This window comes from Muntiacus reevesi, chromosome X, assembly GCF_963930625.1.
Source record: "Muntiacus reevesi chromosome X, mMunRee1.1, whole genome shotgun sequence".
In the NCBI taxonomy this organism is placed as follows: domain Eukaryota; kingdom Metazoa; phylum Chordata; class Mammalia; order Artiodactyla; family Cervidae; genus Muntiacus; species Muntiacus reevesi.
The window spans coordinates 44,738,382-44,761,866 of record NC_089271.1 but is presented as its reverse complement, the minus strand read 5'-3'; the positions used below and the strand labels follow the sequence as shown (position 1 = coordinate 44,761,866).

The window sequence follows — 23,485 nt, the reverse complement described above, 5'->3', positions numbered from 1 at the left end:
TTTTTAAAGTAGGTCAAGCCACTATACAACTGTAGTTGTCTACAAGAAACCTACCTATTTTAAATACAAAGGCACATATAGATAAAAGGTAAATGGATTAAGAAAGCTTGCCATAACACTAGTCAAAAGAATGTGGGACTTTGTAGTACAAAGTCCTCTCCTTTATCTCCCTCTACTGGTAGAACTCACACTCTGCCCTGATTTCTGTCCTTGACATTAGCTATGTGACATTTGCCAATCCAGATATGGACTGTAGCCCTCCAGGCTCTCTGTCTATGGGGATTCTGCAGGCAAGAATACTGGAGTGGGTTGCCATGCCCTTCTCCAAGAGATTTTCCTGACCCAGGGATCAAACCTGGGTCTCCCGCATTACAGGTGGATTCTTTACCATCTGAGCCACCAGGGAAGCCCAATCCACATTGTAAATGTTAGTAAAGATTGCATTCTTTCCTAATTGTAGATAAATGTACAAATAAAACACCAGTACCTCCCCCCAAAAAAAGAATATAGGAGTAGCAAGATTAATTTTAGAGCAGACTTCAAAGGAAGGACAGTTATAGCAGATTTAAAAGGGACATTTCATAATGAAAAATATTCAATTCTCAAAGAGAACATAATTTTTAATATGTGTATACCTAACAACACAGCATCAAACTACATGAAGCAAAAACTGATAGCAGAAATAGACAAACCCGCTATTATAGTTGACGACTTTAACACCTTTCCATAGAAATGTAAAGGCTCAGGAGGGAGAAAATCAAGAAAGACATGGCTGAACTCTACACCATTTATCAACTGGCAATAATGGACATCATTTGAATACTTCATCAAAAAACAGAATACACACATTGTTCTCAAGCTCACACAGAAAATTCATCATTATAGAACACATTCTCATCTATAAAAGATCTTAATAAATTTAAAAAATAGAAATCATACAATGTCTGCTCTCAGTCTACCAGAGAGCAGACATAACAAGGGAGCTAAACTAGAAACAAATAATATAAAGATAGGTGGAAAATTCCAGACTATGTGGAGATTAAGAAACTTACTTCAGAAAAATGAATTAAAGAGGAAATTTGAAAGAAATCTAATCATATGGTGAACCACATGAAAACAAAACACAACTTATCAAAATTTGTGTATGCAGTGAAAGCAGTGCCTACAGGGAAATCTAGAGCCTTGAAGACATGTATGAGAAAGGAAGGAAGATCTAAGCCAATAACTTAAGTTTCTACCTTGTATGACTAGGAAAAGAAGGATTAATTAAATCAAAGTAAACATAAGAAAAATAATAATTAGAGTAGAAATCATTGAAATTAAAAGCAAGAAATCAATAGATATAATAATAGTAATAAAAAGCTTGGCCTTTGAAAAGGTCAATAAAATCAATAAGTATCTGGTCAACTAAGAAAAGAAGCTAGAACACAAATTACTAGTGTTAGAAATGAAAGAGGACATAAATACAAAAGTTATGAGAATTAAAAGGATAACAAAGTATGAAAACTTTATGTTCACAAATACAATAACTTAGATGAAAGAAGATCAATACTTTAAACTATATAATTTACCAAAATTCACAAAGGAATAAGCAATCTGAATAGGCTTATATCTATTAAAAATGAAATAACTAACCAATAAATTTTGAATATAGAAGGCACCTGTACCAGACAGATTCACTGGTAAATTCTACCAAACATGTAAGAAAAACATTATACTGAGTCTCTTAAATTTCTTTCAGAGTATAAAAGTTGAGGAAATACATTTTTTACTCATTCTATGAGGATGGCATTATATTAACTCCAAAATCAGACAAAGATATTACAAAAAAGAAAACTAAAACCTGATATTTTTAATGAATATGAAATCCTCAACAAAATATTAGTCAGCCATATCCAAAAGAGTCTAAAAAGAATTACACACCGAGACTGAATGAGATTTGTCCCTGGTGTGCAAAGCTGGTTCAACATTCTACATAAAATCAATTAATGCAATCTATCATATCAACAGACTGAAGAACAATCATATGATCATATCAATGTTGTTATTCATTCACTAAATCCTGTCCGACTCTATGCAACTCCACCGACTGCAGCATGCCAGGTTAATTTGGTGACACCATTCAACTAGCTCATTCTCTGTTGCCCCCTTCTCTTCCTGTCCTCAATCTTTCCCAGCATCAGAATCTTTTCCAATGAGGCAGCTCTTTGCATCATGTGCCCAAAGTGTTGGAGCTTCAACATCAGTCTTTCTAATGAATATTCGGTGTTGATTTCCTTTAGAGTTCACTGGTTTGATCTCCTGCAGTCCAAGGGATTCTCAAGCATCTCCAGCACCACAGCTCAAAAGCACCAATTCTTCAGCCCTCAGCCTTCTTTATGGTCCAACACTCACATCCGTACATGACTACTGGAAATATCATAGCTTTGACTCTACAGACTTTTGTCAGCAAAGTGATGTCTCTGCTTTTTAATATATTGTCTAGGCTTGTCATAGCTTCTCCTCCAAGCAGCAAGCCTCTTTTAATTTCGTAACTGCAGTAATTATCCACAGTGATTTTGTAGCCCAAGAAAATAAAATCTGCCACAATTTCCATTTTTTCCCATCTTTTTGCCATGAAGTGTTGGGACCAGATGCCATGATCTTAGTTTTTTGAATGCTGAGTTTTATGAAAGCTTTTTCATTCTTCTCTTTCACCTTCACCAAGAGGCTCTTTAGTCCCTCTTCACTTTCTGCCATTAGGGTGGTATCATCTGCATCAATAGAAGAAGAAAAAACATTTTAGCAAAATCCATACCCATTTATGATAAAACTCTCAGATCTTTCACAGATTGATAAAGACTACAAAAACTGTACAAATAACATTACATTTAATGGTGAGAAACTGGGAGCTTTCCCACTAAGATCACATACAAGGCAAGGATGCCTCCTTACTATTTTTTTAATACTATACTGTATAACCTTAGTAATGAAATAAGGGAAGAAAAGGAAATAAATGTTATACAGATTGGAAAGCAAGACAAAAATTGTCTGTCTTCACTGATGATAAGTTCATCTATAAGAATATACAAAAGAGACAGGAAATAATAAGTGGTTACAGAAAGCTTGCAGGATATAAGGTTATTATACAAAATTAAAGTGCCTTCTTATATATCAATAATAAACAAGCAGAATTTGAAATTAACATAAAATATCATTTATATAAATACATATGAAAATGAAATACTGAAGTATAAATCTAAAAAAATATGTATAAGATCTGTATGAGAAAAACTACAAAATTCTGACAAAGAAAATTTTAAAAGAACCAAACAAATGAAGATATATTCCATGTTCATGGATAGGAAGACAATATTATCAATATGTTATTTCCTTTCAACTTGCCTTACATATGCGGTCTATCCCTAATCTAAATCTCAGCAAATTACCTAATGAATTTTGATAAGCTGAATCTAAGTTAAACAGAAAGGTAAAAGACACATAATAGCCAACACCACATTAAAGGAAAAGTCAGAGGGCTGACATTCATAACTTCAAGGAAGTCATGACTTAAAGCAAAATATATATGACAATATGGTATTGGGGAAAAATAGACCAAAAAAACCTGAGGAACAAAGTAGAAAGCCCAGAAATAGACACCATACTTATGGTCAACTTATCTTCGACAAAGGAGCAGAGGCGATATAAAGGAAGAAAAAAAAATTATAACAGTACTGGAACAACTAGATATACACATGTAAACAAGGAAGAAAGAAAGAAAAGAATCTAGAAACAGACATTATGTATTTCAAAAAACTAAAATAAATTGTAAACAAGTGTGAAATACAAGGTTATAAAATTCTTAGAAGATAGTATGACCCAGAGGTATGGGATGGGGAGGGAGGTGGAAGGGGACTTCAGGATGGGGAACACATGTAAATCCATGGCTGATTCATATCAATGTATGGCAAAAATCACTACAACATTGTAAAGTAATTAGCAAACATAGTAAACAATTAGCAAAATATCAAAAGACACAAGAAAGAGGAGTGATATTGAAAATGGTGGTGTAGGGGTATCCAAAATTCCATCTGTTCATTAAGGCATTAAAAAATAAATATGGTAGAAATATCAATCAGAATAAAATTTTTAGAGTCCTAGAATATGCTCAAAGCTTTGCAAAAAAATGCTTACCAGTGATAGAAACTGCTAAATTTCAGTAAGAGTGTTGTGGCACTTTAACTTACTCACCTACCATCCCTCACTCACCAGCTCGGAGGTGACTGTGGGGAGAGTAGTTTCCATCCATTTGTGTGACTTGCCAGAGGGGTTAATACATACCTCGTTATCAATGAATTGTTATCTTTTAATAATCCCAACTTGGAAAGTACCTAGTTGCCTTTTAAGAGGAGAATAGTTTAAACAAACTGCAGTGTGTGTATATATATGTACCATGTAATCATGAAAATGCAAGGAAACAAGATTTTGGTGCATGCAGCAACTTAGATGAATATCCATGGAATTATGTTGAGGAAAAAAATTTAATTCAAAAAATTAATATTCACTGTTATTACATTTACAAAACATCACAAAAATTATAAATTAATAAAAATGATGAACAGATTAGTAATCCCAGTGGAGGAAAGGGGGTTGTGGAAGAAACAAGGAAGTGATGTGACTACAAAATAAAAAAGCAACAAACAGGAAGGTTCTTTGTGATGAGGGAGATGCCGTGTATCTAGACTGTATTAATGTCAAAATTCTGATTTTGATATAGTACCCCAGTTTTGAAAGGTATTAACACTGGAGAAACTGGGTAAAGGGTGAATTGGGACTCTTATCATTTCTTCCACCTGCATGTGAAACTGTAATTATATAAAAAATATGAAGTTTAATTTTTAAATGTTACATAGTATAAAAGCACATTTAGATAATATTTTTTTAATTTATTTATTTTAATTGGAGTATAATTACTTTACAATACTGTAGTGGGTTTTGACAAGAATCAGCCTTGGGTGTACATGTGTACCCCTTTCTAGAACCCCCTCCTACCTCCCTCCCCATCCTATCCCTCAGGATTGTCCCAGTCCACCAGCTTTGTGTGCCCTGTTTCATGCATCAAACTTGGATTGGTGATCTATTTCACATATGGTAATATACATGTTTCAATGCTATTCTCTCAAATCATCCCTCCCTCACTTTCTCCCATAGAGTCCAAAAGTCCATTCTTTGCATCTGTGTTTCTTTTGCTTTCTGGCATATAGGGTCATCATTACCATCTTTCTAAATTCTATATGTATGCGTTAATATACTGTATTGGAGTTTTTCTTTCTGACTTACTTCACTCTGTATAATAGGCTCCAATTTCATCCACCTCATTAGAACTGATTCAGATGCATTCTCTTTAATAGCTGAGTAATATTCCATTGTGTATATGTACCACTGCTTTCTTATCCATTCATCTGCTGATGGACATCTAGGTTGCTTCCATGTCCTGGCTATTGTAAACAGTGCTGTGATAAACATTGGGGTACATGTGTCTCTTTCAATTCTGATTTCCTCAGTGTGTATGCCCAGCAGTGAGATTGCTAGGTCATATGGCAGTTTTATTTCCAGTTTTTAAAGGAAACTCCACACTGTTCTCCGTAGTGGCTGTACTACTTTGCATTCCCACCAACAGTGTAAGCGGGTTCCTTTTTCTCCCCACCCTCTCCAACATTTATTGTTTGTAGACTTTTGGATAGCAGCCATTCTGACTGGCATGAGATGGTACCTCATTGTGGTTTTGATCTGCACTTCTCTGATAATGAGTAATATTGAGCATCTTTTCATGTATTTGTTAGCCATTTGTATGTCTTCTTTGGCGAAATGTCTACTTAGTTCTTGGGCCCATTTTTTGATTGGACTTTATTTTCCTGGTATTGAGCTGCATGAGCTGCTTGTATATTTTTGAGATTAACTCTTTGTCAATTGCTTTGTTTGTTATTATATTCTCCCATTCTAAAGGCTGTCTTTTCACCTTGCTTAGAGTTTCCTTCATTGTGCAAATCTTTTTAAGTTTAATTAGATCCCATTTGTTTATTTTTGTTTTTATTTCCATTACTCTGGGACATGGGTCATAGAGGATCCTGCTGTGATTTATGTCAGAATGTTTTGCCTATGTTTTCCTCTAGGAGTTTTATAGCTTCTGGTCTTACATTTAGATCTTTAATCCATTTGAGTTTATTTTGTGTATGGTGTTAGAAAGTGTTAAAAGTTTCAGTCTTTTACAAGTGGTTGACCAGTTTTCCCAGCACCACTTGTTAAAGAGATTGTCTTTTCATGATTGTAAATTCCTGCCTCCTTTGTCAAAGATAAGGTGTCCATAGGTGCATGGATTTATCTCTGAGCTTTCTATTTTGCTCCATTGATCTATATTTCTGTCTTTGTGCCAGTACCATACTGTCTTGATGACTGTAGCTTTGTAGTATAGTCTGAAGTTAGGCAGCTTGATTCCTCCAGTTCCATTCTTCTTTCTCAAGATTGCTTTGGCTATTAGAGGTTTTTTATATTTCCATACAAATTGTGAAATTTTTTGTTCTAGTTCTCTGAAAAATAACATTGGTAGCTTGATAGGGATTGCATTGAATCTATAGATTGCTTTGGGTAGTATACTCATTTTCACTATATTGATTCTTTCACTATATTGATTCTTCTGATCCATTAACATGGTATATTTCTCCATCTATGTGTGTCATCTTTTATTTCTTTCATCAGTGTTTCATAGTTTTCTATATATAGGTCTTTTGTTTCTTTAGGTAGATGTATTCCTATTTTATTCTTTTATCACAAAGGTGAATGGAATTGTTTCCTTAATTTCTCTTTCTGTTTTCTCATTGTTAGTGTATAGGAATGCAAGGGGTTTCTGTGTATTAGTTTTATATCCTGCAACTTTACTATATTCATTGATTAACTCTAGTAATTTTCTGGTTGTGTCTTTATGGTTTTCTATGTAGAGGATCATGTCGTCTGCAAACAGTGAAAGTTTTACTTCTTCTTTTCCAATCTGGATTCCTTTTATTTCTTTTTCTTGTCTGATTGCTGTGGCTCAAGCTTCCAAAACTATGTTGAATAGTAGTGGTGAGAGTGGGCACCCTTGTCTTGTTCCTAACTTTAGGGGACATGCTTTCAAATTTTCACCATTGAGGATAATGCTTGCTGTGGGTTTATCATATATGGCTTTTATTCTATTGAGGTATGTTCCTCTTATGCCTGCTTTCTGGAGGGTATTTTTTTAATCATAAATGGATGTTTAATTTTGTCAGAGATTTTCTCTGAATCTATTGAGACAATCATATGGTTTTTGTCTTTCAATTTGTTAATGTGGTGTATCACATTGATTAATTTGCTAATATTGTAGAATCCTTGCATCCCTGGGATAAAACCCACTTGATCATAATGTATGATCTTTTATATAACATTCTTAATGGCAAAATGGCAAAATGGAGAGCACATTAGTTGTTACTAAAGGATAGAGATGGACGTGGGGAAGTGAGTATGACTATAAAAAGGGTAACATGAAGAAATTCTTTTGTAGTGACTGACCAGTTGTGTATCTTTTTTTTTTTCATTTATTTTTATTAGTTGGAGGCTAATTACTTTAAATTAATATTTATTGGAGTATAGTTTCTTTACAATATTGTGTTAGTTTACTGTACAGCAAAATAAACATACATACCCTCCCTTTTGGACTTCCTGTCCATTCAGTTATCAGTGCATTAAGTAGAATTCCCTGTGGTATACAATATGTTCACAATTATCTATTTTATACATAGTATCAATAGTGTATATGTATAAATTGCAGTCTCCCAATTCCTCCCACCCCCTTCCCCCAGGTATCAATATATTTTTTTCTATACATTTGTGTCTCTATTTCTGGTTTCCTAAAAGATAATCTATACCATTTTTCTAGATTCTACATATATATGTTAATATATGATAATTGTTTTTCTCTTTCAGACTTACTTCACTCTGTTTGACAATCTCTAGGTCCATCACTGTCTCTGCAAATGACCGAATTTCATTCTTTTCTGTGATTGAGTAAAATTCCATTGTGTGTGTATATATATGTATATAAAACATCTTTTCTACCATTCCTTTGTTGATGGATATTTAGGTTGTTTCCATGTCTTGGCTATTGTAAATAGTGTTCCCACAAACATTGAGAAGAATGTATCTTTTGAATTATGGATTTCTTAATGTATATGCCCAGGACTGGATTTCTGGATCATATGGTAGCAATATGTTCAGTTTTAAAATGAACCTCCATACTATTCTCCATAGAAGCTTTAACAATTTATATTCACAAAAACAGTGCAAGAGGGTTCCGTTTTCCCCACACCCTATCCAGCATTTATTGTTATAGATTCTTCAATGATAGCCATTCTGACCTGTGTGAAGTGATACCTCGTTGTAATTTTGGTTTGCATTTATGTTGAGCAACACTTTTCTGTTTGCTTTGTTTTTAATTTTTTAATTGGTAAATTTCTTTACAATGTTGTGTTGGTTTCTCCCATACAATAACACAAATCACTCATGAATACACAGACACACACACACACACACACACACACACACACACACACAGATATAGATATATATATATATATATATATATATATATATATATATATATTCTCTCATTCTTGAGCATCCCTCCCTTCCCACCATCCCTCCCCTCTAGGTCATCAAAGAGCACCAGGCTGGGCTCAGTGTGCTGTATAACAACTTCCACTAACTATTTTACACATGACAGTGTATATAGGTCGATGCTGCTTTCTCAGTTAGTCCCATCCTCACCTTCCCCCACTATATCCAAAGTCTGTTCTCTACTAGGTTCATCAGTACTTTTTTTCTAGATTCCATACATATATGCATTAATATGTGATATTTGATTTCCTCTTCCTGACTTACTTCGCTCTGTATAAGAGGCTCTAGGTTCATCTACCCTGCTACAACTGACTCAGATTCACTTATTTTTATGGCTGACATTCCAATACCTTGCTACAACTGACTCAAATTCACTTATTTTTATAGCTGACATTCCATTGTATATATGTACCACAACTTCTTTATCAATTATCTGTCAATGGACATCTAGGCTGCTTCCATGTCCTGGATATTGTAAATATTGCTTCAATGTACATTAGTATATATGTGTCTTTTAGAACTCTGTGTTTTGCTTTGTTTTTGGTTTGTTTGTTTTTTAGTACATGTGTCTTACAACTGTGGTTTCTCTTTTAGCATTGTGATTTTCTCAGGGCATATGTCCTGTCGTGGGAGTGCTGGTAGATTTATTGCAAGGTTTTTTTTTTAAGGAATCAACATACTGTTTCCCATAATGGCTGTATCAGTTTACATTCCCACCAACAGTGCAGAAGGGTTCCCTTTTCTCCACATCCTCTCCAAAATTTATTTTATATAGAATTTTTTATGATGGCCATTCTGGTGTGAGGCAATACCTCATTGTAGTTTTGATGTGTGTTTCTCTAATAGTGAGTGATACTGAGCATATGTTCATGTTTATTGGCCATCTGTACATCTTTGCAGAAACATCTGCTTAGGGCATCTGCCCTTTTTTAATTGGGTTGTTTGTTTATCTGATATTGAACTGTATGATCTGCTTATATATTTTGGAGATTAATCCTTTTTCAATTTCTTTGTTTGCAATTATTTTCTCATTACATATTGTTTATAGTTTCTTTTGCTGTGCAAAAGCTTTTAAGATTTATTAGATCTCATTTGTTTATTTCTGGTTTTATTTCCATTAATCTAGGAGGTGAGTCAGAGAATCTTGCTGTGATCTATGTCAAAGAGTGTACTACCTATGCTTTCCTCCATAATTTTTGGTTATACATTTAAGTGTTTGGGCTTCCCTTATGGCTCAGATGGTAAAGAATCTGCCTGCAATGCAGAATATGTGAGTTTAACCCCTGGGTTGAGAAGATTCCATGGAGAAGGGAATGGCAACTCACTCCAGTATTCTTGCTTGGAGAAATTCATGGACAGAGGAGTCTGGTGGACTACAGTCCATGATGTCTCAAAGAGTTGGAAACTGAGCAACTAATAGTTTGTCTTTAATACATTTGGAGTTTATTTCTGTGTGTGGTGTTAGTAAGTGTTCTAGTTTCGTTCTTTTACACATAGCTGTCCAGTTTTCTCAACACCACTTATTGAAGAGGCTGTCTTTTCTCCATTGTATATTCTTGTCCCCTTTGTCAAAGATAAGGTTCCCATATGTGCATGAGTTTATCTTTGCACTTTCTACTTTGTTTCATTGGTCCATATTTCTGTTTTTGTGCCAGTACCATACTATCTTGATGACAGTACCTTTGTAGAATATTTCGAAGAAAGTGAGTTTGATTCCTCCAGCTCCGTTTTTCTTTCTCAAGATTGCTTTGGCTCTTTGGGGTCTTTTGTTTTCATACAAATTTTGAATTTTTTTGTTCTAGTTTGGTGAAAAATGCCATTGGTAATTTGACAAGGATTTCACTGAATTAGTAGATTGCTTTGGATAGTATAGTCATCCTGATAGTATTGATTCTTCCAATCCAAGAACATGGTGTATCTCTCCATCTGTTTGTATTGTTTGCATACAGATTGTTTTGTCTCTTTGAAAGTGAAAGTGTTAGTCACTCAGTCGTGTCCGACTCTTTGCGATCTCGTGGTCTGTAGCCTGCCAGGTTCCTCTGTCCATAGAATTCTCTAGGCAAGAATACTGGAGTGGGTTGGGTTGCCATTTCCTTCTCCAAGGGATCTTGCTGACTCAGGGATCAAACCCAGATCTCCTGAATTGCAGGCAGATTCTTTACCATCTGAACCACCAGGGAAGGTTTACTCCTAGATATTTTATTCTTTATGTTGCAGTGGTGAATGGGATTGTTTCCTTAGTTTCTTTCTGATTTTTCATTATTAGTGTATAGGAATGCAAGGAATTTCTGTGTATTAATTTTGCATCCTGCAACTTTACTAAATTCATTGATTTCCTCTAGCAGTTTTGGGGTGGCATTTTAGGGTTTTCTATGTACAGAATCTTGTCATCTGCAAAGAGTGAGAGTTTTACTTCTTTTCCAATATGGATCCCTTTTATTTCTTTTTCTTCTCTGATTATTGTGGCTAAGACTTTCAAAACTATTGAGTAAAAGCGGCAAAAGTGGGCATCCTTGTCTTGTTCCTGCTCTTAGAGGAAATGCTTTCAGTTTTTCACCATTGAGAATAAGGTTTGCCATGTGTCATCTATAACCTTTATTATGTTGAGGTAGGTTCCTTCTATACTGATTTTCCAGAGAGTTTTTTTAATTGTAAATTGGTGTTGAATTTTGTTAAAGCTTTCCTTTCATCTATTGAAATGATCATATGAATTTTGTCTTTCAATTTGTTAATATGATGTATCACATTGATTGATTTGCATATAGTGATTCCTTGCACCCATAGGATAAACCCTTTTTACCATGGTGTGTGACTCCCTTAATGTGTTGTTGGATTCTGTTTTCTAGAACTTTGTTGAGAATTTTAAAAATCTATGTTCATCAGTGATATTGGCCTGTAATTTTGTTTTTGTGATATCTTTGTCTGCTTTTAGTATCAGGGTGAGGATGGCTTTGTAGAATGAATTTGGGAGTTTTCCTCCTTCTGCAATTTTTTTGGAACAGTTTGAGCAGGATAGTTGTTAGCTCTTGTCTAAATGTTTGATAGAATTCGCCTGTGGGCCAGCTGGCCCTGGGCTCTTTGTTGGAAGATATTTTATCAGAGTTTCAATTTCAATGCTTGTGATTGGCCTGTTCATAGTTTTTATTTCTTCTTAGTTCAGTCTTGGAAGTTTGTTCTTTTCCATTATTGGCATATAGTTGCTCATAGTAGTCTCTTATGATCCTTTGCATTTCTATTGTGTCTATTGCAACTTCTTTTTCATTTCTAACTTTATTGATATGAGTCTTCTCCCTTTTTTTCTTGATGACTGGCTATGGCTTGTTAACTTTGTTTATCTTCTCAAAGAACCACCTTTTATTTTTATTGATATTTGCTATTGTTTCTTTTATTTCTATTTATTTCTGTTCTGATAGTTATTATTTCCTTCTTCCTGCCAACTTTGGGTTTTGTTGTTGTTGTTGTTCTTCTTCTTCGTCTTCTTTTTCTAGTTGCTTTAGATATAAGGTTAAATTGTTTATTTGATGTTTTTCTCATTTTTTTAGGTAAATTTATATTGCTATAAACTTCTCTTGCCACTGTTTTTACTGCATCCCATAGTTTTTGAGTTATCATGTTTTTATTTTCATTTGTTTCTAGATTTTTTTATTTCCTGTTTGATTTCCTCAGTGACCTCTTGGCCTATGAAGTACTGTATTGTTTAGCTTTCATGTGTTTGTGTTTTACAGTCCTTTTCCTGTAATTGATATCTAATCTTATAGCATTGTGGTCTGAAAAAAGGCTTAATACAATTTCAATTTTCTAAAAGTTAACCAGTGTTTGTTTTCTGACCCAAAATGTGATCTATTCTGAAGAATGTTCTACATGCTCTTGAGAAAAAAACTGTATTCTGCTGTTTGGATATGGAATGTCCTATAGATACCAATTAATTCTATCTTGTCCAATGTGTCATTTAAGGATTGATTCCTTATTAATTTTCTGTCCAGATGATCTGTCCATTGGTGTGACTGGGGTGCTAAAACCCCCCATTATTATTGTATTACCCTTTAATAGTTGTTAGCATTTGCATTATGTATTGAGGTGCTCCTATGATGGGTGCATAAATATTTAAAATCATAATATCTCCTTCTTGATCCCTTGATCATTATGTAGTGCCCTTCCTTGTTTCTTGAAAGAGTCTTTATTTCAAAGTTTATTTTATCTGATATAAATGTTGGTGTTCCTGCTATCCTTTTTTTTTTTTTTTTTTATTATTATTTTTTTTAATATTATTTTATTAGTTGGAGGCCAATCACTTTACAACATTTCAGTGGGTTTTGTCATACATTGACATGAATCAGCCATATAGTTACATGTATTCCCCATCCCGATCCCCCCTCCCACCTCCCTCCCCACCCGACTCCTCAGGGTCCTCCCAGTGCACCAGGCCCGAGCACCTGACTCATGTATCCCACCTGGGCTGGTGGTCCGTTTCACCATAGATAATATACATGCTGTTCTTTCAAAACATCCCACCCTCACGTTCTCCCCCAGAGTTCAAAAGTCTGTTCTGTATTTCTGTGTCTCTTTTTCTGTTTTGCATATAGGGTTATCGCCACCATCTATCTAAATTCCGTATATATGTGTTAGTATACTGTAATGTTCTTTATCTTTCTGACTTACTTCACTCTGTATAATGGGCTCCAGTTTCATCCATCTCATTAGAACTGATTCAAATGAATTCTTTTTAACGGCTGAGTAATATTCCATGGTGTATATGTACCACAGCTTCCTTATCCATTCATCTGCTGATGGGCATCTAGGTTGCTTCCATGTCCTGGCTATTATAAACAGTGCTGCGATGAACATTGGGGTGCACGTGTCTCTTTCAGATCTGGATTCCTCAGTGTGTATGCCCAGAAGTGGTATTGCTGGGTCATATGGCAGTTCTATTTCCAGTTTTTTAAGAAATCTCCACACTGTTTTCCATAGTGGCTGTACTAGTTTGCATTCCCACCAACAGTGTAAGAGGGTTCCCTTTTCTCCACACCCTCTCCAGCATTTATTGCTTGTAGACTTTTGGATAGCAGCCATCCTGACTGGCGTGTAATGGTACCTCATTGTGGTTTTGATTTGCATTTCTCTGATGATGAGTGATGTTGAGCATCTTTTCATGTGTTTGTTAGCCATCTGTATGTCTTCTTTGGAGAAATGTCTGTTTAGTTCTTTGGCCCATTTTTTGATTGGGTCGTTTATTTTTCTGGAATTGAGCTTCAGGAGTTGCTTGTATATTTTTGAGATTAATCCTTTGTCTGTTTCCTCATTTGTTATTATTTTCTCCCAATCTGAGGGCTGTCTTTTCACCTTACTTATAGTTTCACAAGCAAAAGCTGAGAGAATTCAGCACCACCAAACCAGCTCTTCAACAAATGCTAAAGGATCTTCTCTAGACAGGAAATGCAGAAAGGTTGTATAAACGTGAACCCAAAACAACAAAGTAAATGACAACGGGACCACACCTATCAATAATTACCTTAAATGTAAATGGGTTGAATGCCCCAACCAAAAGACAAAGATTGGCTGAATGGATACAAAAACAAGACCCCTATATATGCTGTCTACAAGAGACCCACCTCAAAACAAGGGACACATACAGACTCAAAGTGAAGGGCTGGAAAAAAATATTTCACGCAAACGGAGACCAAAAGAAAGCAGGAGTCGCAATACTCATATCAGATAAAATAGACTTTCAAATAAAGGATGTGAAAAGAGACAAAGAAGGTCACTACATAATGATCAAAGGATCAATCCAAGAAGAAGATATAACAATTATAAATATATATGCACCCAACATAGGAGCACCGCAATATGTACGGCAAACACTAACGAGTATGAAAGAGGAAATTAATAGTAACACAATAATAGTGGGAGACTTTAATACCCCACTCACAACCATGGATAGATCAACTAAACAGAAAATCAACAAGGAAACACAAACCTTAAATGATACAATGGACCAGCTAGACCTAATTGATATCTATAGGACATTTCACCCCAAAACAATCAACTTCACCTTTTTCTCAAGTGCACACGGAACCTTCTCCAGAATAGATCACATCCTGGGCCATAAATCTGGTCTTGGAAAATTCAAAAAAATTGAAATCATTCCAGTCATCTTTTCTGACCACAGTGCAGTAAGATTAGATCTCAATTACAGGAAAAAAATTGTTAAAAATTCCAACATATGGAGGCTAAATAACACGCTTCTGAATAACCAACAAATCATAGAAGAAATCAAAAAAGAAATCAAAGTATGTATAGAAATAAATGAAAATGAAAACACAACAACCTGCTATCCTTTGATTTCCATTTGTGTGGAATATCTTTTTCCAGCCCCTCACTTTAAGCCTGTCTGCTTGTGTCTGCTGAAATGAAGTTGGTCTCTAGTAGACAGCACATATAGGGGCCTTGCTTTGTATCCATTTGGCCAGTCTGTATCTTGGTTGGATAATTTAATACACTTACATTTAAGGTAATTGGTATATATGACCCTATTATCATTTACTTCATTGATTTGGGTTTGTTTTTGTAGGTCTTTTCTTTTTCTTGTGTTTCCTGTCTAGAACTTCATAGAGAAGATCCTCTTGCATTTGTTATAGAGCTGGTTTGGTGGTGCTTAATTCTCTTATCTTTTTCTTATCTATAAACCTTTTGATTTCTCTGTCAAATCTGAATGAGATCTTTTCTGGGTAGAGTAGTCTTCATTGTAGTTTTTTTTTTTTTCCCCTTTCATCATGTTAAGTATATACTGCCATTCCCTTTTTTTCTGCAGTGTTTCTGCTGAAAAATCAGCTGTTAACTTTATGGGGATTCCCTTGTATGTTATTTGTTGGTTTTCCCTTGCTTCATTTAGTAACTCTTCTTTGTGTTTAATTTTTGTTAATTTTATCAATGTGTCTTGGCCTGTTTCTTTCTGGGTTTAATTTGTATGAGACTCTCTGGGCTTTCTGGACTTGGCTGGGCATTTCCTTCCCTATGTTAGAGAAGTTTTTGACTATAATCTCCTCAAATATTTTTTCATGCTCTTTCTTTTTCTCTTATTTTTCTGCAATCCCTGTAATTCAAATATTGGTGCACTTAATGTCCCAGATACCTCTGCAACTGTTCTCATTTCTTTACAGTATTGCTTCTTCATTCTGCTCTCCTTCAGTTATTTCCACAATTCCATCTTCCCATTCAATTACCCATTCTCTTGCCTTGGTTAATCCTTTATTGTTTTCTTCTACTGTATTTTTATTTCAGTTTTTATGTTGTTTATTGTTCTTTATTTCTTCTAGGTTCTTGTTAAATATCTCTTGCATCTTCTCAATCCATGCCTCCAGTCTATTTATCTGTGCTTGTACTTTATGTCGGATGTTTTGGATCTTTCCCATCATTACTCTGAGTTCTTCATGTTCAGTTCATTCAGTTGCTCAGCTGTGTCCAACTCTTTGTGATCCCATGGACTGCAGCACACCAGGCCTCCCTGTCCATCACCAACACCCAGAGTTTACTCAAACTCATGTCCATTGAGTTGGTAATGCCATCCAACCATCTCATCCTGTCGTCCCCTTCTCCTCCCGCCATCTTTCCCAGCATCAGGGTCTTTTCAAATGAATCAGTTCTTCACTATATTGGAGTTTCAGCTTCAACATCAGTCCTTCCAATGAATATTCGGGACTGATTTGCTTTAGATTGGACTGGTTGGATCTCCTTGCAGCCCAAAGGACTCTCAAGAGTCATCTTCAACACCACAGTTCAAAAGCATCAATTCTTCGGTGTTCAGCTTTCTTTATAGTCCAACTCTCACATCCATACATGACTACTGGAAAAACCATAGCTTTGACTAGATGGACCTTTGTTGGCAAAGTAATGTCTCTGTTTTTAATATGCTGTCTATGTTGGTCATAACTTTCCTTCCAAGGAGTAAGCATCGTTTAATTTCATGGCTGCAGTCACCATATGCAGTGATTTTGGAACCCCCCAAAAATAAAGTCTGTCACTGTTTGCCCATCTATTTCCCATGAAGTGATGGGACTGGATGCCATGATCTTAGTTTTCTGAATGTTGAGTTTTAAGCCAACTTTTTCACTCTCTTCTTTCACTTTCATTCATCAAGAGGCTCTTTAGTTCTTCTTAACTTTCTCCCATAAGGGTGGTGTCATCTGCATATCTGACGTTATTGATATTTTTCCCAGTAATCTGGAATCCAGTTTGTGCTTCATCCAGCCCAGAGTTTCTCATGATGCACTCTGCATAGAAGTTAAATAAGCAGGGTGATATATGCAGCCTTAACATAGTCCTTTCCCTATTTGGAACCAGCCTGTTGTTTCATGTCCAGTTCTAACTGTTGCTTCCTAACCATGTAGACTATCTATTTTGTCTTCATTTATTTGGACTAGTGTGTTTTTACCATGCTCCTTCGTTTGCTGCATATTTCTCTGTCTTTTCATTTTGTTTAATTTACTGTTGGGGGGGGGGGGTCTCCTTTCCACAGGCTGAAAATCTTAGTTCCTCTTGGTTATGTAGTTTTCCCCCAGTGTGTAGGGTTGGGCCAGTGCTTTGTGAAGATTTCCTGGTTAGGGGGACTTGTGCCTGTATTCTGGTGGGTGAAGTTGGATCTTGTCTCTCTAAAAGACAGTTTTGTGCCCAGTGGTGTGCAGCCTATTGCCTAATGGGAAGGGCTGTGGGAAGTGTTTTGCTAGCTGTTTGTCACAAGGCACCCAACAGTGAAGCTGACTGGCCTTTGGTTGGTCCAGGTCTCAGTGTTGAGATGCAGGCCTTTGGGAGGTTTCTCACTAATTAGTATTTCATGGGGTCAGGAGTTCTCTGGTGGTCCAACATCTTGGACTAAGTCTGTTCAAAAGTCTGTTCTTTACATGTGTGTCTCTTTTGCTGTCTTCCACATAGGGTCATTGTTGCCATCTTTCAAAATTTCCATATATATGTGTTAATTTACAGTATTTGTCTTTCTGTTTCTGACTTACTTACTTCATATAATAGGCTCCAGTTTCATCCACTTCATTAGGACTGACTCAAATGTATTCCTTTTTATAGCTGAGTAATATTCCATTGTGTATATATAACACAACTTTCTTATCCATTCATCTGCTGATGGACATCTAGGTTGTTTCAATGTCCTAGCTATTGTGAATAGTGCTTCAATGAACATCGGGGTATGTGTGTCTCTTTTTATTCTTGTTTCCTTGGAATGTACACCCCATAGTGGGATCGTTGGGTCATTTGGCAGTTCTTTTCCCAGTGTTTAAGGAATCTCCACACTGTTCTCCATGGTGGCCGTACTAGTTGGCATTCCCACCCACAGCATAAGAGGGTTCCCTTTTCTCCACACCCTCTCCAGCATTTATTGCTTGTAGACTTTTTGATTATGGCCATTCTGACCAGCGTGAGATGGTGCTTCATTGTGGTTTTGATTTGCATTTCTCTAACAGTGAGTGATGTTAAGCATCTTTTCATCCCTCCCTCTCCACAGCTCAACTGAGCAAGTGAGCCTGAATAAGTGGCTACTTTTGACCCCTCATGTCAGGGTGGAGATAAGATACTGAAGAGACTTGCAAACAGAGGAAGCCAAAATAAGCAAAGAAGGGGGACCACCCTGAAAGTGACAAGTGCAGCAGATTAAAACCCCATAGTTAAGCTGAGACTGTGCATTTGAGGATGTATTTTTCAAAGAATTTCTCAATTTCTTCCAAGTTTTAAATTTTATTGGTATATAGTTGCTTGTACTACTTTCATGATCCTTTGTATTTCTGTTGTGTCAGTTGCAATGTCTCTGTTTACATTTCTTTTTTGCAGTAGGAATTAAGTAGATATTTATTTTTTGTGTATTTCACAAGTATAACTTTGGAAGAGTTATTTGACAATTTTCATCTTTAATTGCAAACTCTATAGACATATTCAGCAAAAAAAAAAAGGCTTTTATTCTTGGCCTTTTTAATACAGACAAGTGTCCCATTGCATCTGTATAATTTGCAATATTTAAAATGGATAACCAAAGGGACCTACTGTATGGCACATTGAACTGTGGTTAATATTATGTAGCAGCCTGTATGGGAGGGGAATTTGGGGGGAAATAGATACACGTATATGTATTGCTGAATCCTTTTTTTGTTCACCTGAAACTATCACAACATTGTTAATTGGCTAAACCCCAATACAAAGTAAAAAGTTTAAAATAACAAATAAGAGATGCAGTAACAGATTTGAGGGCTTATTTAAAAAATTAGATTTTTCTTCCAGATGCTGTTTAGTTGATCAATAACATTACAAAGATAGTTAATGGTTTTCATGACTATCAGTGATTTATGGAATAAAATCAATTAGTCTACCTATTAAAAGGCAGAAATTAGTAAAATAGTATTAAAATCGGGGTTTTTATCCTTTGAATAACAACCCCAGAATAAGACTTCTTTGATCCCACTTTTATAAGTTGTGATGTGGTGCCAGAGGTGGAAAGGATATGGGGGAAGCCTGGCAGTGCATGCTGAATTGCAGAATTAAGACAGGGGTTCAAACCTGTTCTTGTCCAGATAAAGATACTGTTTTTAAAAAAATTTTAAACGGTTCCTTGCATGTGTGCATGCCAAGTCACTTCAGTCATGTCTGACTCTGAGACCCTATGGACTGTAGCCTGACAGGCTCCTCTGTCCATGGAATTCTCCAGGCAAGAATACTGGAGTGGGTTTCCCTACCCTCCTCCAGGCGATCTTCCCAACCCAGGTGTTGAACATGCATTTCTTATGTCTCCTGCATTGGTAGTTGGGTTCTTTACCACTAGTGCTAACTGGGAAGCCCAAAATGCATCCTTAATTATGGTATACTGGAAAGGACATTAAAGGATTGATAATTAATCAGCCCTAAATACCATTTCATAAATGCCATCAGGGGCCTTAAGAAACAAGCAAGGATGATAACAGGATGGGGGAAGTGAAGTAAAATGAGATAAAAAAGGAAAATGAAAAATGGAAGTAATGTGTCTGAAAGTTGGGGAATGTGAAAAGGCCACAACAGAAGCTTTTAGTTGCCACTCGGACATGCCCTTCCTTCCTATAGGGTACTTGTCCCTGGATCACCAAACACCAAGTTTAGAGCACAGTCCAAGGAGAGTTCACATTTAAGTGGTTGATAAAATTTCAGTAATTTGGGTTGAAAGAATACATATCTGGTTTAGTAAAATGTATCAATAAATACTCAGAGGTATAGTTTTATTGCATCAAGTAAAAAGAGCAACAAATTTCCAGTGAAGTAACAACAAATAGAGGCTGTGGTGAACATTTTGAACTTGTTTTTAGGTGGACAGCACAAGAATTTTGAATAACTTGTAAATAGATTGCAAGCATGCTCCTTCTAGTTCATCAGGACAGTCATTCTTTACTATCTCAACAAGCCAATAAATATAATTTAGTCAGATGTAGCCTTTAAAAATGAAATGTTTCTCAGAACTCTACTATCAAACAGGAGCTACTGGGCATGAAACAGGTAATTTATTTTTATCTGGTTTTAATGAAGTATTTATCTCCAACTTATTTACTCCAACATTCATTTATAATAAAGACAATGATTCAAATTGGCCCTTTCTCAAACCACAAATCTGAAATCATAAAAAGGTTTAATTAAGTTCAACTTAGTCAAAAGTATCAAGCAATGGTGAAACAATCTGCAAATATGTCTTCAATGAACTGAGCTTCTAAACAGAACAAAAACAGAAAAGTGCAAAACCCCTATCCCAATCACCAACAATGAAGGCTAAGCAATTAATCATACCTACAAGTCCTACATGGCAGGTCTTTCCTGATGGAAAGTCCTGAGATTTCAATCACTGTGACTTTACAGAAGGCAGGTTGGTTTAATGAGAAAATTTACCTTTAATAAAAAGACAATATTTTATTAATGAGGAAACTTCCTCTTAATAAAAAGACAGTATTTTATTTTGGGTACTTAGTATTTCACAGATCTGCAACAAATTTTGAGGTAGATAAATATAAGCATTTATTATACAAACTAATACTTCACTAATCAGGGCATCCCTGATAGCTCAGTTGGTAAAGAAAACCACCTGCAATGCAGGAGACCCTGGTTTGATTCCTGGGTTGGGAAGATCCTCTGAAGAAGGGATAGGCTACCCACTCCAACATTGCCATTTCCTTCTCCAGAGGATCTTCCCCACCCAGGTCTCCCACACTGTAGGCAGACACTTAACCATCTGAGCCACCAGGGAAATCAAAAAACAAAAAAACAAAAACCTACTAAATATTACCAAAATTCCACTTTGGGGTATTTTGCAATTCTTAAATAAATCCCACAATGATTATACATACTTTGGTATAACCTACTCACTCCCATTACAAATCTGTTTATATATATAATTAATCTTTATAACAAATTAGCACGTTATTGATTTTGTTGTTTTCTGCTTTTGGAGTGGATGGATCAGGAAGACAATCAGCAAGCTTTTCTCAGAGTGCTAGGCAGTCTTTAAGTGCAGGTGCTATGCTTAATGCACCATTTATGGTAATTTGGGGTCATAGGAAAGCATGTGTACAAATGAAGCCAAGATCTAAAAAAGATGCCTGGATCCAAAAGAGATGGCAGTCCTGAACAATTCGAAGATGAAGAAAAAAATACTATCATCTCAGGCTACAGATCCTCAGTGTCATGCTACAGCATCACAGCTTATAGGCAGAGCTCTGAAAAGAGCAGTAAATTTGTCCCAGTAAAGTCCATTAAAGTTCTAACTAGATAAACGACAAGTAAAATTATATTTACATTTTACTAAAGTGACATCTATAGAAGCAAAATATCTAAATATGAATTATCTGTTCCACATATCATGTAAATTGCTCTAATTGTCACAAGCCTAATTCACTTAGTTCACTATAATTACTTAAAATTCATTTCAACATAACTAGGTTTCTGGGCCAGTCTTCTCAAATATGTGTTTCATTATAAATTTCCTTTTATTTAAACAATTGTCAATTAGTAATAATACAGGATTAAGAGTAGTTAAAAACTGAGAAATCATTGTGTTAGAAAATACAGCATTCAAGAGTAAACTTATAGATACATATGTTTCTGAATAGACTGAACAGCACTGCTGCTGCTGCTAAGTTGCCTCAGTCGTGTCCGACTCTGTGCGACCCCATGAACGGCAGCCCACCAAGCTCTGCCGTCCCTGGGATTCTCAGGCAAGAACACAGTTGAGGCAAAATTATAGATACATATGTTTCTGAATAGACTGAACAGCGCAGCCTGACACAAGTTGAGTCAAAGAAGCAAGAAAAAAAAAAAGGAGGGGCTACAGGAAGCAAATTATTTTATTCTGTATATATGCTTAGTCACTCAGTGGTGTCCAACTCTTTTCAACCACATGGACTGCAGCCTGCAAGGCTCCTCTGTCCATGGGGATTCTCCAGGCAAGAATACTGGAGTGGGTTGCCATGCCCTTTCTCCAGGGGATCTTCCCAACCCAGGGATTGAACTCAGGTCTCCTGCATTGTAAGTGGATTCTTTTTTTTCTTCTTTTTTTTTGTGGATTCTTTACTGACTGAGCCACCAGGGAAGACATTTTATTCTAATGTCCCTCAAATTGACTATGGAAATAAAATGTTTCTACATTAAAAAATGTTAATATAAATTACATGAATTAATTTTCATAAAAGTCAAATATGTTCTGCATAGGACAAAAGACATGCATAAGCAACATAACATATTTGCACGAGGCCACTGAATGTCATGAATATTAGTAACAAATGAAAATTAAGTATATGACAGACTGAGCAATTACCGACTCAATGGACACAAATTTGAGCAAATTCCAGGAGATAGTTAAGGACAGGGAAACGTGGCATGCTGCAGTCCATGGGGTCACAAAGAGTTGAAACCACTTAGTGACTGAACAACAACAAGACTGAGCAAACATTTCAGTTTGGTATTCTATAACCCCAAGACTATAAACTACTCTTGAGAGGGTTAGCAGGTAGGAAGGCCAGAGGTCCCCAAGTCACAGGAGGAAATAAACTGCAAATGGCAGGCAGACATTTTTTCCCCTTCTCTGTTGAGGAAGCCAGTTCTACCTAAGACTAACCTTTTTTATTTATTTTTTTCTTTTCTTAAACCTTGGGCTGATAATGACTCAACAAACCAATATTCATCTCAATTGTTTTATGGCCGAGTATGACACACCTTGTACCATTCTAGCTCAACAAAGAATATTGTGGGAGAGGGGCCTGATGAAACTCCCTCAGTATTGAGGTGTCTCTGTTATCTGATTAGGAGCTCACTGCAAACTGCAGTCCATGTGGTTGCAAAGATCGGGATGCGACTGAGCAACTTGCACTCACTCACTAACAGACTTAAAACACCTTGCTAAAGACTAGAAAGCAGGCATTCTTTCTGTCCCCTTCTGATGTCTATGTCGGAAGCTTTCCCTATCTCTATTGTAATGTAATAAAACTTTGCTACACAAAAAGCTCTGAGTAGTCAAGCCTTGTCTCTGGCCCCAGATCAAAACCGTCTCCTCTGGGCGTCATGAATCCCAGCATAGCAAACAGCTCACAAGCCACAACCTTTCACTCTTACAATATACAAATGACAAATGACATATAGAGTTTTGTATAGGAATTCTTGTACTTCTGGTTAGCACATCATCTACTCTTTAATATATTAAATTAATACAGACAGTTGTGAGAAGTTGTGAAAAAAAATGTACTTACAAAAGTGGCACAAAAGTGAATTCAACAGTTAACGCACATGCACACCTCACATCTTCAACAACAAAAGGTAT

General features: G+C 36.0%; 1 protein-coding gene across 2 annotated transcripts in view; it reads right to left on the bottom strand.

The window, feature by feature from the left end:
* Window positions 1-714: 714 nt before the first annotated feature.
* Window positions 715-23,485, bottom strand: part of LOC136153287 (zinc finger X-linked protein ZXDB-like) — a 95,396-nt gene continuing 72,625 nt past the window's right edge. For both annotated transcript variants that reach the window (XR_010660385.1, XM_065914939.1), the window contains one exon: window positions 715-2,753. Coding sequence is in view for 1 of the 2 variants with exons in the window: in XM_065914939.1 (XP_065771011.1) it covers window positions 2,739-2,753 (15 nt within the window). In the remaining variant the exon portion in view is untranslated. The remainder of the gene's footprint in view (window positions 2,754-23,485) is intronic.